The sequence below is a fragment of the Lithobates pipiens genome, unplaced genomic scaffold (genome assembly GCF_037356315.1).
Source record: "Lithobates pipiens isolate NorthernLeopardFrog02 unplaced genomic scaffold, aLitPip1_a1.2 Scaffold_18, whole genome shotgun sequence".
NCBI classification, from domain to species: Eukaryota; Metazoa; Chordata; class Amphibia; order Anura; family Ranidae; genus Lithobates; species Lithobates pipiens.
Window position 1 is genome coordinate 328,800,168 of NW_027507758.1, and position 16,996 is coordinate 328,817,163.

The 16,996-nt window shown below is 41.0% G+C and overlaps 1 protein-coding gene across 4 annotated transcripts in view; it reads right to left on the reverse strand.

Annotated features, from left to right (window-relative positions):
• The window catches only part of DOP1A (DOP1 leucine zipper like protein A), a 133,367-nt gene that overhangs the window by 22,256 nt on the left and 94,115 nt on the right, over positions 1–16,996 (reverse strand). For all 4 annotated transcript variants that reach the window (XM_077487325.1, XM_077487326.1, XM_077487324.1 and 1 more), the window contains 7 exons: positions 14,929–16,888; positions 13,070–13,181; positions 11,891–12,073; positions 8,323–8,448; positions 8,030–8,164; positions 6,884–6,939; positions 4,013–4,117 (listed from right to left, as the gene is read on the reverse strand). In XM_077487325.1, coding sequence (XP_077343451.1) covers positions 4,013–4,117; positions 6,884–6,939; positions 8,030–8,164; positions 8,323–8,448; positions 11,891–12,073; positions 13,070–13,181; positions 14,929–16,888 — 2,677 coding nt within the window. The remainder of the gene's footprint in view (positions 1–4,012; positions 4,118–6,883; positions 6,940–8,029; positions 8,165–8,322; positions 8,449–11,890; positions 12,074–13,069; positions 13,182–14,928; positions 16,889–16,996) is intronic.

Sequence of the window (16,996 nt, forward strand, 5' to 3'; positions counted from 1 at the left end):
TAAGTCACTGAATTTTACAAAGTGTCTGAATTCCTGGAGTTCATCTTTAACAAAACTAGATAAGATATAAAATTACTATTTGGAAATTATAAAATGAGGCCCGACTGCCTCACACAAACAATGCCAAGAAAATAAACAGAAAAACTCCTATTAACTATTTTAGGAGTATGTAGAGAAGCACACAACACAAACTGGTATAGCAATTCTAAAAAGACAAAAAAAAAAAAAAAATCGTATAAATAAGAAACTGATAAGCAAATTAAAAAAAAGTGGTAAATGAAAACAGGCTCTACCTAAAAGTGAACCATTATTAGATGACACTATTTCTTTTTTTTTTTAACCAGAGTGAAGTTTATTGAGCATATATGAAAAAAGATGACATAGCAATACTCAAACAAAAAGTAGGCGCAACAGGCGCCACACACCATGAAGAGGGATACATTCCACGTCCAACATGACAGGCAAAGAAACACAGTGTACACAAGAATCATGACTGCGGGTAATACATGTATACATGCAATAGAGCGCCCAGGCAGAATTGTTAAAGAGGATTGTTGCCAACCCCCTGTGTACATCGTCTACCCCGTACAGCTATGGGGAGTATCCAGCCACCCATCCCATATTTTATGGAATTTTGTAGGGCATCCTCGGTTGGAATAAATAAGTCTTTTGTAGGGTAGAGTTTGGTTAACAGCTCTCTTCCACTGCTGGACCGTCAGGGGGTCTGGTCTGAGCCATAAGCGAGCTATCTGCATCCTGGCAGCGAAGAGAGTCTCTTGTAAAAGTATCCTAAGATATTTACTTTCTTCCTGAAGGGGGAGGAGACCGAGAATACATTGGCGTGGGCAGAGTGTGAGGGGAGACCCCATATGGTCGTGCAGGAATTGGATTATCTGAGCCCAGTACCTTTGGATGGGGGGACAGGTCCAAATGAGATGATAAAATGTGCTGGCTGGGTCGCCGCAGCGGGGGCATGCAGGGTCAAGACCGGGTTTGTACTTAGATAACCATCCAGGGGTGACATAGGAGCGATGAAGTATATATAGGTGGGTCAGCCTATCCGACAATTTGGGGGAGACCTCAGTCGACACCGACAGCATCTCACCCCAATGCTCGTCCTCCATCGGTCCAACGTCAGCCTCCCATCTAGGTTTAAGACTATAAGCATGGGCCGTAGCCCGAGGGGTGAGAAGGTGTGCGTAAATGGTGGAAGTGAGCTTATGGGAATCACCACCAAAGGCCAGACTCGCCAGGGGGGCACGCGCCAGGATCGGAGGCGCATTCCTAAACTGAGTTTGCAGTGCATGGCGGACCTGCAAGTAGCGGAAAAACACATAGTTCGGGAGGCCAAACTCATCCTTAAGAGCCTGGAAAGTCTTAACACCCTGAGTCGTGTAAAAATGAGACAAATATATGACCCCCCTACATATCCATATTTTGTAATCCGGGATCCCCAGCAGCTCCGGGATATCAAGGTTATCCCAGAGAGGCGTATGTGCGTGCAAGGAGGGGGCCCCAGACCTAGCCTGCACCACACGCCACAATCGGCAATGGTGCGCAATCATGGTATGCTTATAAGTCAGGCGGGGGACAGCTCTATGTCTGCAAAAGAGTATTTGGAAGGGATGCGCAATGACATCTGTAATCGAGGCGCACACCAGGAGGGAGTACCTCAGTTTGTCATATGTGTTCAAATAATAAAAATGGGAAAGCTGGGAGGCCAAATAATACGTCTCTAGGTCGGGAAGGGCAGCGCCGCCGAGGCGAACCGGACACTTGAGGGTCTGCCAGGCCAACTTATGCCTGGAAGAGCCCCAAACGAATGAGTTAAGAATCGATTCCATATCACGGAACAGTCGCGACGGTACATGGAGCGGGGCATGCCAAAAAATGTAAAGGAGCTTGGGGAGAAGAATCATTTTGACGAGACCAAGGCGGCCCATGACCCCGAGGGGGAGCCTGGACCACACCTGGGTCTTCCACTTCAAAAGGGGGTAGAGGGGCTCAAGATTAAGGCCGATGTAGTCCGCGAGGGAGCGAGAGCAGTGTATGCCGAGGTATTTGATGCGGTCCGTACGCTCAAGAGGCAATAAGGCCTGCGCCCTCGTGGGGGCGGCGATATCAATGGGGAGAATTTGAGACTTGGACCAATTAATGCGGAGACCTGAAAAAGCACCAAAACGACGAACCACCTCCAAAACCGCCGCCAGAGAGGGGCCGGCATCCTCCAAATATAACAACATGTCATCCGCATAGAGGCTGATAACCTCCGACAGCTGACCCACACGGAGACCCCGGATACCCGGATGCGCTCTGATGGCAATTGCCAGGGGCTCCACCGCCAATGCATACAACATGGGCGAAATGGGGCAACCCTGGCGCGTGCCCCTCGCTAGGGAAAAGGGGCTGGAGATCTGGCCATTGACAAGGACTAGATGACACTATTTCTTACTGAAGAATAACAGATGGAACATATTAATACTGTATCTGTATATCTTTAAAGAAATCAGCTATAACAAACTAGTCTCTTCCCCCCTTCTTCCCTGATAAGTGGCTTCTTTCCTTTATTCTCTTCCGTCTAGGATTATATATTAGGTCAGTTTGTGCCTTTCATTCCTAAAGTGAATCAAAAGCCAAAGTTTAGCTTGGTTGCCTGAAATTGTTAAAACCTCTGAAATCCCTTCATTTTGCTTTTGAGTGGCATTAAGGTTGGTTGGTGGAAAATGGAAAACAATTTGGTTGAAAGCTAAATAAAAGCCATCAGATTTATTTATTACAGATATTTACATAGTGCTGACAATTTACATAGTGCTTTACATATTGTACATTCACATCAGTATGTGCTCAAGGAGCTTGCAATCTAAGGTCCCTACTTCATGCACACACTATTAACTATTAAAAAGTGTTATACCCCCTGTGTGGGGTGAATGGTTCAGGTGAGTGCATTATCTATAGGGCATCTATAAGAAGCACAGAATACAGCTTATGAAGAGTACCTCTCACTTTTTTTAAATTGTTCTGCTATTTTTCCCTACTATGCCATATGGACCATTTGTGCACATAATATATAGTACAATTTATTATTCGTTACTAGAGGGTATCACCATAAGGTCATCCAGTTTTATGTTTTCACATATGTTTCACTAAAGGATCTCAAGTCTTATGCTTAAAGACAGGCACTGTTGCTCACATATTCATGGGACTGCCTGCACTTTATTGCATGGTTTACAAATCACATGGAGACGTTTTAAAGTAGCGTCACACCAGATTGTCGTATTAGCATATACGCCATCTGTATATTGGAATTGCACTTTATTTTATTTTGTTTTTCATTTGGATTGTTTGGAGGCCATTTTTTAGTGGCACACCAGATTGTTATATTAGGACACAGGTTATATGTGCATTGGGTTTACACCAACATACAGTATACATATTTTTTCACGCTTTGTCCCATCAGGGATTTTTCCTATTTCAGGGGTGCAAGACATTCCACCCCAAAACAGTGCCACTTCTACCCTCCTGTCTTTACTTGCCTCCTATTACCGCTTAGATGGATATATTGGTAGAGGCAGCAGTTCTTTTTTCTTCTAACTTTACTTCCCATAAGCGCAGGACTCTGTTTTTCACACTATTAACTACCAACACTTCTTTGGAGGGTGGGAGGAAACCAGAGTACCCAGAGGAAACCCACACAAGGTTAAGAAGCAAATTCCATGCAGATGGTGCCCTGGCCAGGATCCAAATAGAGGACCCAGTACTGCAATGCAGAAGTGCTAACTACTAAGCCACTGTGCTGCCGTACATTAGTTATAAATCAGGTTAGTGTGAACAAGCCCTCCCAATCTAGTGCTAAGGATTTAGTAAAGAGTTGCTAAAATGTTTCTAATATATGAACGATGCGAATTGTACAAGATATTCCCATTTGTGTTAGTACACCAGCTTTGTCAGTTAAACATTTATTATATATACAGAAAGCACTCATCATAATACTGTATGCAATTAGTAGCCTTACCCCAATATAAGGAACTGGCCAGGGGCTGGAAGACTGAGCTGGTTTGAGTCTTTTAGCAGGACGAGAAAAGAAGCCCAACTATCCACTAGATTAGAGACAGGAATCCTGCAAGAATAACATTTAGGGAAAACATGAGAACAATGAAAAACAGAACATAAAAAAACAAAACCAAAAAAAAAAAACTTGCTAGAATACAATATAACATTTCCATGACAAATCTGCACACAAGGCAAAATATTAAAGAACCAGTCCACTCAAAACTGATATTTTGGTGAAACCTACAGGGCTGTCTTTATATATTAGTTATACTCCAAAAACAAGATCTCCTTGCCATAATCCTTATTGGCAGAGAATGCTTTACTGAGTCAAACTGTCTGGTGGTTCAGTTTTCCATATACCAAAAACTGAAATATCAGTTTAGTTGGCCTTAATCCATTGAAGTGGAACTACAGCCAATTAAAAAAAAAAACTTTTTTAGTGCATTTAATAAAATTACTGAAATCTGTATTTATACAGTGGGGAAAATTATTATTTGATCCCCTGCATATTTTGCAAGTTTGCCCATTTACAAATAAAGGTACATACATTTTTATCATAGGTGTATTTTAAAAGATAGAGACAATATAAAAAAAAAAAACACGATACAACAGTTAAAAATTTAGTTGCTGTTCAGTGAGTAAAATAAGTATTTGATCCCCTACCAACCAACAACAATTCTGGCTCATGTGGTACACAGGTTAGTCCTGTCAATTTAAGAAGGTGCTCCTAATAACAACTGGTTATGTGTATAAAAGACACCTGTCCACAGAATCTCTTTCTTCCATTCAAACCATTCCATTCATTAAGGTCAAGAAGTGGCAAGTCCAGACCTTAATCCAATAGAAAATGTATGGAGGGAGCTGAAACTTCAAGTTTTTCACACATATCAGGAGGGATTTTGTCCCACTACTCTTTGCAGATCCTCTCAAAGTCATTAAGGTTTCGAGGCTGACGTTTGGCAACTTGAACCTTCAGCTCCCTCCACATATTTTCTATGGGATGAAGGTCTGGAGACTGGCTAGGTCACTCCAGGACCTTAATGTGCTTCTTCTTGAACCACTCCTTTGTTGCCTTGGTCGTGTGTTTTCGGTCACCGTCATGCTGGAATACCCATTCACGATCCATTTTCAACGCCCTGGCTGAGGGAAGGAGGTTCTCACCCAAGATTTGACGGTACATGGTCCATCTTCTCTTTGGGAGTTTTTTTTGCTAAGTGGACAGGACAACTTTACCGAATCAAAGTATGATGTTTCCAACTCCATGTTTGATGGTGGGGATGGTGTTCTTGGGGTCATAGGCCACACTCCTCCTTCTCCAAACACGACGAGTTGAGTTGACCACAACACTTTCACCCAGTTCTCCTCTGAATCATTCAGATGTTCATTAGCAAACTTCAAACGGGCTTGTACATGTGGTTTCTTGAGTAGGAAAGGGCCTTGTAGGCGCTACAGGATTTCAGTCCTTCACGGTGTAGTGTTACCAATTGTTTTCTTGGTGACTATGGTCCCAGTTGCCTTGAGATCATTGACAAGATTCTCCTGTGTAGTTCTGGGCAGATTCCTCACCGTTCTCATGATCATTGAAACTCCACGAGGTGAGATCATGCATGGAGCACCAGACCAAGGTAGATTGATCGTTATTTTGTATTTCTTCCATTTGCGAATATATACCAATTGTTGTCACCCTCTCACCAAGCTGCTTGGCGATAGTCTTGTAGCCCATTCCATCCTTGTGTAGGTCTAAAATCATGTCCCTGACATACTTGGACAGCTCTTTGGTCTTGGCCATGATAGAGATTGGAACTGATTGCCTCTGTGGTCAGGTGTCTTTTATACAGGTAACAAACCAAGATTAGGAGCACTCCCTTTAAGGGAGTGCTCCTAATCTCAACTCGTTACTTGTATAGAAGACACCTGGGAGCCAGAAATCTTGCTGATTGATAGGAGATCAAATACTTATTTCACTCATTAAAATGCAAATCAATTTTTGACTTTTTGGAAGTGCGTTTTTCTGGATATTTTTGTTGCTATTCTGTCTCTCGCTATTAAAATAAACCTACCATTAAAATTACAGACTGATCATTTCTTTGTCAGTGGGCAAACGTACAAAATCAGCAGGGGATCAAATGCTTTTTTCCCCTCACTGTAGTGTACTGCAAATCTGATAAAAAAAAGTGTGGTTATGTGCTGCAGGCCAGTCAGATAAAGAGCAACAATGCCAAGCTAACATGCTTTCAGGCACTGGGGGGTGGGAGAGTGCCCTCTGCATGATATAAAAGCCCAGGGAGGACTTCAGAAGTGATATCATTCATAGTCCAATCAGCAGGCAATTAACACAGAAAGCTGTACTAGTAAATAGTGGTGTCACTATCCTGGCTATGCAGTTATAAAGAAGTATATAAACTATGCAAGTTAGCTGAAAAAAAATACAAATATATTGGCAGATAACATATTCACATATACTAATATTATATTCAGCCTACTGGCTGAACTCTGGCTCCAATTTCCTGTTAGAAATGATTTTCAAGGTAGAAAGTAAGAGATTTCACCACAAGGTGGCATTTATTAACTGTATATACACATAGAATCTGCCTAGACATGGAATCATATATATTTCCTATACATACCCATGCCCATTTTACCTATTAGCATACATTTTTCTCTCTAATAAATCAGTGTCAGAGGCACACCTTTGAAATAAAAATGATCACAGCCTAAAGAATACAACGTAAAATGAACCTTTTTAAGAGACCATAAAAAGCATAAAATAAAAACAATAAGTTGAAAAAGGGAAGGCTATCGTGCAAGTAATACTTTAAAAAGTTAGTCTTACCTCTGAACATAGGCATAAAAGAACTGTAACATGCAGACCTCAAGTGAAAGGTGCTTCTAAAAGATTAAAATCAGAGGAAACGGCTTAGTAGCAAAATAAAACTGCGTGTTAATGTGGCCTCCAAGTGCCACATAGCTAAAAAATAATTTCAAAGGCTTGCTGCAACTTTTCATGCACAAGCCACAGCACACATATCAGAGCTAGACAAAATAATGCATTGTGACTGGTCAGAGCTCATCTGGCCTATCGTCCAGTCAAAATGGCTTCCTAGCAGCAGATTATTTTTTTTTTTATTCCATCTTTATTGGTGGCTATACATGGTACATAGTATTGAACAAGAACATGGTAGCCCATAGCTAAAAACATTACTTGTAAAAAGCCAAAATTTCTAGCAGCAGACTTCAATACCAATGTATTTAGTTACAACCCTGAAAGGAATAGAAGGAATGCACTTATTTTTTTTTTTTTCATTAATTTTTCAAGTCCAAATGATGTACATTTTATAATCCATTATGCAAGGAAGCCATAACAATATGGTGAACATAGAGGTATGTGGGTTTGTAAGAGGAGGTAAGAATTTGTTATACCAAGCAAAATAGCTATTGAGCAAAATTATTCAAATTTAGCAACTGCTATTGTGATTGTGCCCAATGTGAGTCAGGCTGTAGATTTTTCTTGGATTGCTCCCTCTAGAGGCAGCATTAGATAAGGTTCTCATCTCCCCTTTGGTAGCTGCTTTAAGCAACTTATACCCCGATACAACAGCTATATTTCTGGCGATTTTCCATCATTATGCCTCAGAACTTGCAGGAAACATGTCCTCCCCAAGTAGCACATAAGATAGAAAACTTCCTTTGTGTCATTAATTAACGTTGCAGTAAAGTATAACATGGCCATAATTTCTCTGCAGCATATGCACCTTGTATACAAATAATTTGCAGTAAAGGTCAATAGCATGCATTGTTAATAAATCTAATTGTACTATAGAGAAGATATATAGAACGTACAGGCCGGCAACTCGACCGCTTCTCCATAGAAAATATTTATTTAAGCAGTAACATCATCCAAAAACTGACGCATTTCAGCCTTAGGCCTTCATCAAAAGCCTATAAAGAAGATATGTACAGCAACTCCTGAGAGATATACCTTGTCTTTAGCTATGGCGGGTGGCTGTTTCAATACCTCCTTTACTGTTTGTATAACGGTCTCTGTTCTCATCACGCTGATGGAACGAACAAGTTCAACAAGCAGAAGTTGTTCTTCACTTGCTAGTGGGATAACCTAAGAAAACATTAAAAATGTAAAGAGTAGACTTGAGATAAAGATAATGAAAATAACAAGACAGCTAAACCAATTTCACACCATTGTATTTCAAATTCTGATTCGGAATAGTACTATTAAAGAATGCCAGAGCCAGAACGCCAGTGTAAAGCAAATACCTTTGTGCGCGCACAGTTTTTATTGTGTCTTCTTTCATTCCAAACAAAAGCAATGGCAGCCATAAAATGAACACCGTGATTCATTGAAATGGGTCCCAGTAGTTCCAGGATTTGCTGCCTTAAATTCTGGAAATTTGAGAAAGACAAATAAATTAGAAAATAGAACATACAAGCTTTGTTGTATTTTTAAGCAAAAGTGTGAGCAGTTATTCTCAACCTTAAAACACGTTTAACCGCTTGCTGACCATATCTGCTACTACTTACAGTAGATTTACGGTGGCAAGGTGACTAGGTATGTGATCTGGCACTTTCGGCGACCCAGCCGTGCTGTGATTAAACACAGCAAATGCCGATCAGGGGGTGCCAGCCAATGGATTACCGCAAGCACCGGATGACACACAGGACAGAGCCCTGCCTATGTAAACAAGCAAAGCAGGGAATAAAATCTTCTATGCCCCTTAGTAAAAGCACCACACACTGTACACTAAAACACTGGCTAGGCACACATTCAACCCTTTGATCATCCTAGATGTTTAACCCTTTCCCAGCCAGTGTCATTAGTACAGTGACAGTGCATATTTTTAGCACTGATCACTGTATTAGTGTCACTGGTTCTTAAAAAGTGTCAGATTGTCTGCCGCAATATCACAGTTCCGATATAAGTCACTGAAATTACTGGTAAGAAAAATAAAAATAAATAAAAATGCCAGTATATATATATATATATATATATATATATATATATATATATATATACATATATATACATACACACACCATAGTTTGTAGATGCTATACCTTTGTGCAAACCAATCTATATACTTGATTGGGATTTTTTTGACCAAAAATATGTTCCAGAACACATATTGGTCTAAAATTATGAAGAAATTCGATTTTTTTTATGGATGTTTTATAGAGGAAATAAAACATGTTTTTTTTTTTTTCCTTTGCCTGTATTTTTTTTTGTTTCTAGAAAAAAAAAAAAAACGCAGTGGTCATCAAATACCACCAAAAGAAAGCTCAATTTGTGTGAAAAAGGGACATAAATTGTATCTATGTACAGCGTTGCATGATCGTTCAATTGTCAGTAAAAGTAACGCAGTGGCCTGGTCATGAAGGGGGTTAAATCTTCTGGAGGTCAAGTGGTTAAAATTTTGAAAAAAATAAAACCAACCAGCTCTACTAATATAGAACTCAAAATACAAGTAGTAAAACTTGTCAGTTTTCTTTATCGAATTAGGCTTAGTAGACCTGTTGTAGAACATAATGATTACATAGATGTAAACAGTTGTCTGCCGTTCCATTTAGCTCTATTTGTAGTAATAAAATTCTGAATATAGTCAACCTCATGTAGAGACAATAGAAAAATCGGCAAAAACTTGGGCATTTCTACACTGCAAAACAAACATAAGAAGGCGCAGCAGCCCAGTGCTTTGTCGCAAAACTCTTTAATGATTAAAATAAATGCCAATATATTCACAAAATATAATAGTCAGGTGTATAAATCATTTCCCATTACACCACCAGACACGTCCATCTGCCAGGGAGCAGCTAATGCATTTAAAGCCTTCCTCAGAACTAATCAGAGCGCCTTTGAGCCTGGATCCAAGAAATCCCAAGAAAAGGACTCTTCTTTCTCTGTAGTAGAAACAGGGAAATCCTTATATCTGTGTGCAGCAGAATCTGTAGTATGTCTCTGTCCATCATGGGCAGTGCCCCAGGAGTCATATTCCTGTGATTTCTTGTATCCAGACTCCAGGGCCATGGTTAGCTCTGAGGAAGAGGGCATTGCCCTTGAAATGCATTAGCTGCTAACTGGCAAATGGACATGAGTCTGTTGGTGTGATGGGAATTGATTTATGCACCGACTATTTATTTTTGTGAGTATATTGGCATCTATTTTGATCATTAAAGCATCTTGTGGTAAAGCTCTAGGCTGGTGCACCTTCTTTTTATAATGCACATGCTTTCAGTCCAGGCCATTTTTCAGCGCTGTCACATTAAGGAATAATCAAAGAGTTTCTGTGGCACCAGGAGTGCAGTTGTCCACAGGAGATGGCTGGGAATGCTGCCTTGCAGGAACTTAGTAAGTCAGACGTGTAGATGGGTCAGTTCAGGCACAGGCAGAGACATGGTCAGCATACAGGAAAAGGATTAGTCCAGGCAACAGGCAGAAAAGTGGTCAGTACAGGTGACAATCAGGGAGACCAACTGTCACTGGTTGTGCTATTAGAGCTTTACTATACCCCCCTGTATGCTTGCCAATTGCCATCCATTCAAGTGAATAAGTGTGCTTGCGTAAAGCAGGTGATGAGGAGGTGAGATATAGTGCCTAAAATGACTACTTGGGGGGGGGGGGGGGGGAATGGGGGTGTGTGATTAGGGATTTACTTGTACACTTTGATTAATAATTACAGTGATGATCACTGTATAGGCAATCCGTAAAACTGTTCAAAAGGTTTCATTCATTCACTACTGTAATGTTGTGATTGGTCACAACTATTACAAGGTTCAGGGCTTGCTGCTATTGGCCCTGATACCATGCGATTGCTGTGACTAATCACAGAGAGTACATAGTAGTAGACAAGAATGACAGCCTTGCTTACTACTGTAACTGTGTCATGTTGTACCAGGGCCGCTCACAGTGGCAACAAATCATGCCACTGCATGCTCTAGAGAGCACGCAAGAGCAGCTGATGTAGGAGAAGGACATATGTGTACATCCACTTGCATCCGTGCTGTTCCTGTCTGGTTGTTTATGTAAAGTGGCCGGACAGAAGGTGGTTAAAATAATTGGAAGGTATGCTGGGAATGGGGCACAGGATGAACCCTTGGTATGCTTTTCTATTTTCAGACAGGCAGTCAGGACTGCTGTGATTGAGGGTAGAGCATTACATTTAATTTGGAGATAGGGGAAATTACACAAAGCATGGATCAGGGACTGCAACCAGAGGTAGCAAAGCCCATCTGTACAATGCCACTGGTGACACGTAAAAAATAGGCACCTATTACAGGCACAAAGTTGACTTCATGGGGTTGGTTGGCTTATGCACTCTTGAAACTATTTGTCAGAAAGCATTTTTTAGAGCTGCAGAAGGCTAGGAGCAGTGTAGCACAATGCATTTTTTTTATTTCTGATTTCACTCACTGTACTCTATATATTACATACCACAAAATTTCCTTTATCATATCCCATAATACTTGAAATGTACCACCTCTCTACATTTCTAAGATAACAGATTTTCCCAAGACTTAAAGCGGAAGTAAACCCATTGATTTAACAGTATCAAAAAACAGTTACATTTCTGGCATGTGCCGGAAATGTAACTGTCACATTGGCTGTGCTCTCAACCAAACTGTCAAACCATCCAATGGCTGGTATCATAACGGATCACATGTGCAGCGCCATAGCAGTTGAAAATTAAACAGAGGCCAAAATGGCAGCTTCCTTTGCTGAAAAAATGATAGGAGAGTTTAGTGTAGATTGCAATGTCTCAACAAGCTTCCTCAGACGTCAAGTTGTAAAACACCAATAAAAGGATATTTTGAGTGATCAATCATAAATTACCTTTGTTGAGCCAAGATTGACAGTGGTGACAGAAGCAGCAGCAGCTGTAAAGTTTCTCTCAGAAGAGTCTGCTTGATGAAGAATGCTCCAGAGCAAGGTAACTGATGACATTATTAAATGGAGTATGGACAGGATTCCGCTGCGAGCTTCTAGAAGGTGTTTCTGATCTACATTTACCAATAGCTACAATATAAGACAACATTAAGAAGAAGAAAAAAAAAAAGTGCAAAAAATATTTAGTTCAGCTAAGATTAGAAAAAAAAAAAAAAAGAACTTCACACACAAAAAGTGGTTATGCACCTCAGACATAAAATATGAACAAAGCATATCCTCTATAGTGTGTATTTGTCTCAATCCAGAGCACCAAGTGTGATTTTTTTTCCTGCTGCCTCATTCCTCTGCTATCTGTATGAGCCACTTCTGATAAGTTAACCTGACACCAAGAGGTAAAAAGGTGACAGGGGAGGAAGCTCCAGCACACAGCCTGTGCTTGACCATCTCAGCTCTGTCCTTGTATGCTGTGTAAAGAGGGGTGTGTCCCTTCCTTCCCATTAGCTTTCACAGCTCTTCTTACTGAGATCTGTAGAGTGTAGATTCAGTTCCCCCTCCCCTGCTTTTTGAAAGCTTAAGCCAACTCTCAGCTGGTTCGGCAGGGACCAGCCAAGATTTGAACCATGTATGGGCAGGCTGATTGTACCCAAGTTGATCGATCAATCAACTTGGGTACAACTATCCTGTCCGATTTTTTATGCGATTATTGCCAGTGGCTATAGCCGTTGGCAATAATCACTGTGCGTTCTCCCGGCAGGGGCAGCAACCCCCTAGGGAGAACAAAATAGCTCTGTGGGAGGGATTCCCCCCACAACACTGACTGTGTTGAGGGGGGAATCAAGGAAAGAAAAATCGCACCATGTATGGCCGGCTTTAGACAAGCTGTATAAATTCTGCACTGTAGCTGCAGAGAAGAGAGGGCTGCAGATAAACAGGTAGAACTTATGCAGGAGGATTTATTTCATCTCTGAATCAACTGAGAACAATCACTTCTCTGGGTATATGTAAGGGTTTACAACCACTTTTTTTTTTTCTAAACATCTATTTAAAACTTTATGGAAAGTAATTTAAAATTAGTGTAGCAACAGAAGATACCAAGACAACAGGCAAAGCTTAGGTTCCATTTACCTGATGGTACTGTCCTGATGGATCAAGTAGGCAGTAGTGAATAATTGTTGTGATGCCTTCAAGAAGGGTCAGGATCATGTCCGGAGGTATGGAGGATGCCATCCATAAAGGCCTATAATATATACATATAGCAAAAACAAATTTTAACCAGCTGTTTCTCTTCAATATTTTTATGAATTAAGCAAAGTGGCATATAGTACAATACCATAGAGCAAGCATGACATTGACAACTCAAAAGAAGGGTCACCATACAGACTGTAGACAAGATTTGAAGGGAGAACAGCAGTAGTATATATAGCATCTCAGTGAAGATCAAATGATACTCAGAATCCCCTTACACATATAATGAAATTAATATCAAGAAATCTCTGTGAATAATAGGGACCAGTAGGATGTTACCCTACAACAAATGAAAGTGAGGAGAAGAAAAAAAGACCTAGGAGAAAGGAGAGAAAACAAAAACAAAACAAGTAACGTAGGAAAAGAGACCTAGAGATCTCATTGAAGAGCTGATATACTACAATAGGGGGAGAAGTCAGCAGGGCTTGCACATATTGGGCCCAAGGATCCCAAGTCTACTTAAGTTGCTTTGCCATATCATTGAATGTACTGGCAAATCTTCTCATGAATCATAATCCAGATTTTATGCATAGCCTGCCATAAAGATGATTTTTTTCCATGCTCCTACTATCAAGATTTTAGCTGCAAGAAAAATGAAAAATATCAGCTGCTGCCTACTGCGAGAGGCATTAGCAACTGGTTCAATAAGCTGTTGCTGCACAGGTAGCCCTGTTACTCATTGAAGAAGGTAAAAAATCCTAATCCAAAACCAAGTCTGATCTCGGGGCACACACACCAGATGTGATCCAACGTGCCCCATGTGGCACATTTTTGAAAACAGAAAGGAGGAGCTAGGATACATTTTTGCCATGCGAGAAGGAACTAGGTAGCATCTGGTCAACACTTGCCTTCAATTAATGGAACATTCAAAATGCCTCGAAAAAGAAGACAGAAGACGGTTGTACCATTGCGCCAAGTTCTAGGCCAACCAAAAGGTCTCTGTCCCACTCTGCCATGTAAGGCAGTTTATGCAAAGTACCGAGTAGGAGCCCATAGATCATAAATATACTTCCTATTTGGCCTGTGTCTTTAAAGTGGTTGTAAACCCTTACAAACCACTTTGACCTACAGGTAAGCCTAGATTAAGGCTTACCTGTAGGTCCAAGCAATATCTCCTAAACCTATATGGTTTAGGAGATATTTGCCCAAAAACGGGCACTGCTGTCTACGGCGCATGCGCTGTAGACAGTGGCGCGCAGGCGCACTGAGCGCTGCATTCTCAGCGACGGAGCTGCCGTGTGTGTCGGCTCCCATGCGCCGAATGACAGTGGCGGAGCTGCGAGACCCCACCAACAAGATGGATGCGGCGGACTACAGGGGACAGCGGCGACTTCGCTGGCTCCTGTGTCAGGTAAGTGACACATAATGGGCTACTATGCGATGCATAGTAGTCCATTATGCTTTGCCTTTGCAGGGAATGAAAGAGGAAGTAAACTCATCAGGGTTTACTTCCTCTTTAATGCACCATGTCTCATATTTAGTAAGAGAAAGGGGTTCCGATACCTCAGACCTCCAGAAATGAGAAATTTGATGAAAGTTGAGGATTTTAGATTTAGGCATTTCCAGTTTGGTAAGGAAATGCTGTAGTGTAAAGGGTCCGAAGTAAATTAGTGCCCAGTACAATATAGCCTCTTGTCAAGCCACCATTTAAACACCTTTGCATTTAAAACAGCTTTTTATTGAAAAACATTGCAAAACAAAAAAAAGACAGGTATGTTAACTGTGATAAAACATCTTACCTGTTGTCTGATAACCCAGTTTCATATTTGTATTGCTGAATTAAGTTATCAAGATTTCTACAAAGCTGCAATGTCACAGAAACAACCACTTTCTGCAGGACTTTCCCCATATAAGGCAAGGTAGACGTGATGAGGCCAATCCACTGTAGATGCATTTTACATGTATAATGCTGGTGTAAAGCCCTAATTACAGCACAGAGGAACATTCCCTGGCATGTGATTGGATGGGAGTGCATGTACTGGAGAGAAGTCATTGGCTGCTGAGGGTTGATGTGCTCCAGATCGGTAATGACAAAATCAAAGCCACCTTCATTGTCTTCTGGGACTGTTAACACACGATGTTCCAAAACAATAAGGCCTTGGAGAACTTTTAATAGCTGGGACTGTAATGTGCTGCCATTATCAAGTTCATCCTCTGAAAAATTAATGAGGCTGTCCTCAGAAAAACCTTCTTCGATGGCCACTATGTTCTTCTCAGCCATGCGTTCACTGTGCCACTTTTGGGCGCTAAAGATTGAAGAGAGTAAGCAGTGGAGAATAACCTTCTGAACTTTGCACTTGGACAACAGATCTGAGATGAAGCTAGCAAAACCCTTAGCCGAGCTCTCGATCACCTTGGCCAGCTCCGTAAATAGCAGGGTCAGAATTTCAATACTCAACATTTGCATGTTGCGATTGCCCACCAGATCTTGCTGAGACACCTTAATATGAGCAGGATAGTGGCTTCTCATAAAATACAAACACAATGAAATAAGAATCTCTATATACATGGAGCTCCGGAAACTGTGGTTAGAATCCAGGGGGATATTGCTATAAAAGTCTCTTCCCATGACCGAGATCCGATGCCTTGCTAAGAGATTCTGAAGCAGAGACAGCTGTGGAGTGTATGCGTTATTAACACTGGTGGTGGAAATAGCACTGACAAAGACTGTTGGGCATGTTTTTAATATGGCTTTGATTGCAGACAGAGCATATAATGTCCTTGAGGAGTCGTAAAGTTGGAGATACAAAAGCACATGCTGGTAAAGGGGGTGGATATTGAAATGTGGTGATTTCCCTATACCAGGAGAGCCCACATCACTTTCAATTTCAGAGATTTCCCCCTCTCCACAACTGTACCAGTTCTCCAGGTCCAAACCGTCACTGAAAAAAACATTTGTCTGCTTCATCTTCTCATTCTGGGCCTTTTTCTTGTCATCATCTTTTCTTCTGGATATTTTGACTTTAGGCTTTGTTCCTGTTGCTTTATTCACCTCTTTGTTAACTGCATCCTTTTCGGACACTTTTCCTTTGAAATTAAACTGGATGCTGCTGTGAGTTCTTTTCCTGCTCTGTCTTTCAATCACATCGCCATTAAAGTCACTGAGGTTCTGATGATGCAAGATCGAAGGAGAAGACAAGTTTCTGGTAATTGCATTTGCCAAACTTTCAATACCAGAGTCTGAAGACACCGAGAGAAAGTTGGGTGGGTCTCTAGCTGAAGAATGAATTTCAGTCCTTTGAGCGATTTCACCCTCATTATTGGCGGCACTACCGGAGTCACAAATTACTTTTATCTTGCTAGAGGTGTCAAGCTGATTATTACATGAATAATTCAACTCAGGATCCTCCCCAACATTTTTAAGAACTGTGCCTATCAAATCAGAAATTACTTGTTGAACAATCTCATCTACAGAGTCCTCTCTGGAGATTGAACAGTTATCTTGAGCAGTTAAACTTTCAGCATCTACTTCTTCTCCTGCTGAAGACTGAGAACCACCAGAGTCTGAGCTCTGCAGAATTTCTATATGCTGGTCTGGGAGATCAAAGTCTGATACCACCATTGGGATGGTTTCACTGCTGGTGCTCAGAAGGGACAGTCGGTCACTGAGTGGGTTGACTGTAAGACTAAAATTTTCCATCTCCTCCATAAGAGCTGACTTGATTGTCATCCCAAAAGAGATGGGCGTATTTGAGAAAGCTGCAATGTGTAAAAGAAAAAATATTTAAAAAAAGCATATTTTCAAAGCATACAGGATTAAACGTGTCACTATACCCACGTCCTAAAAAACTATTAATAAATGCTGTA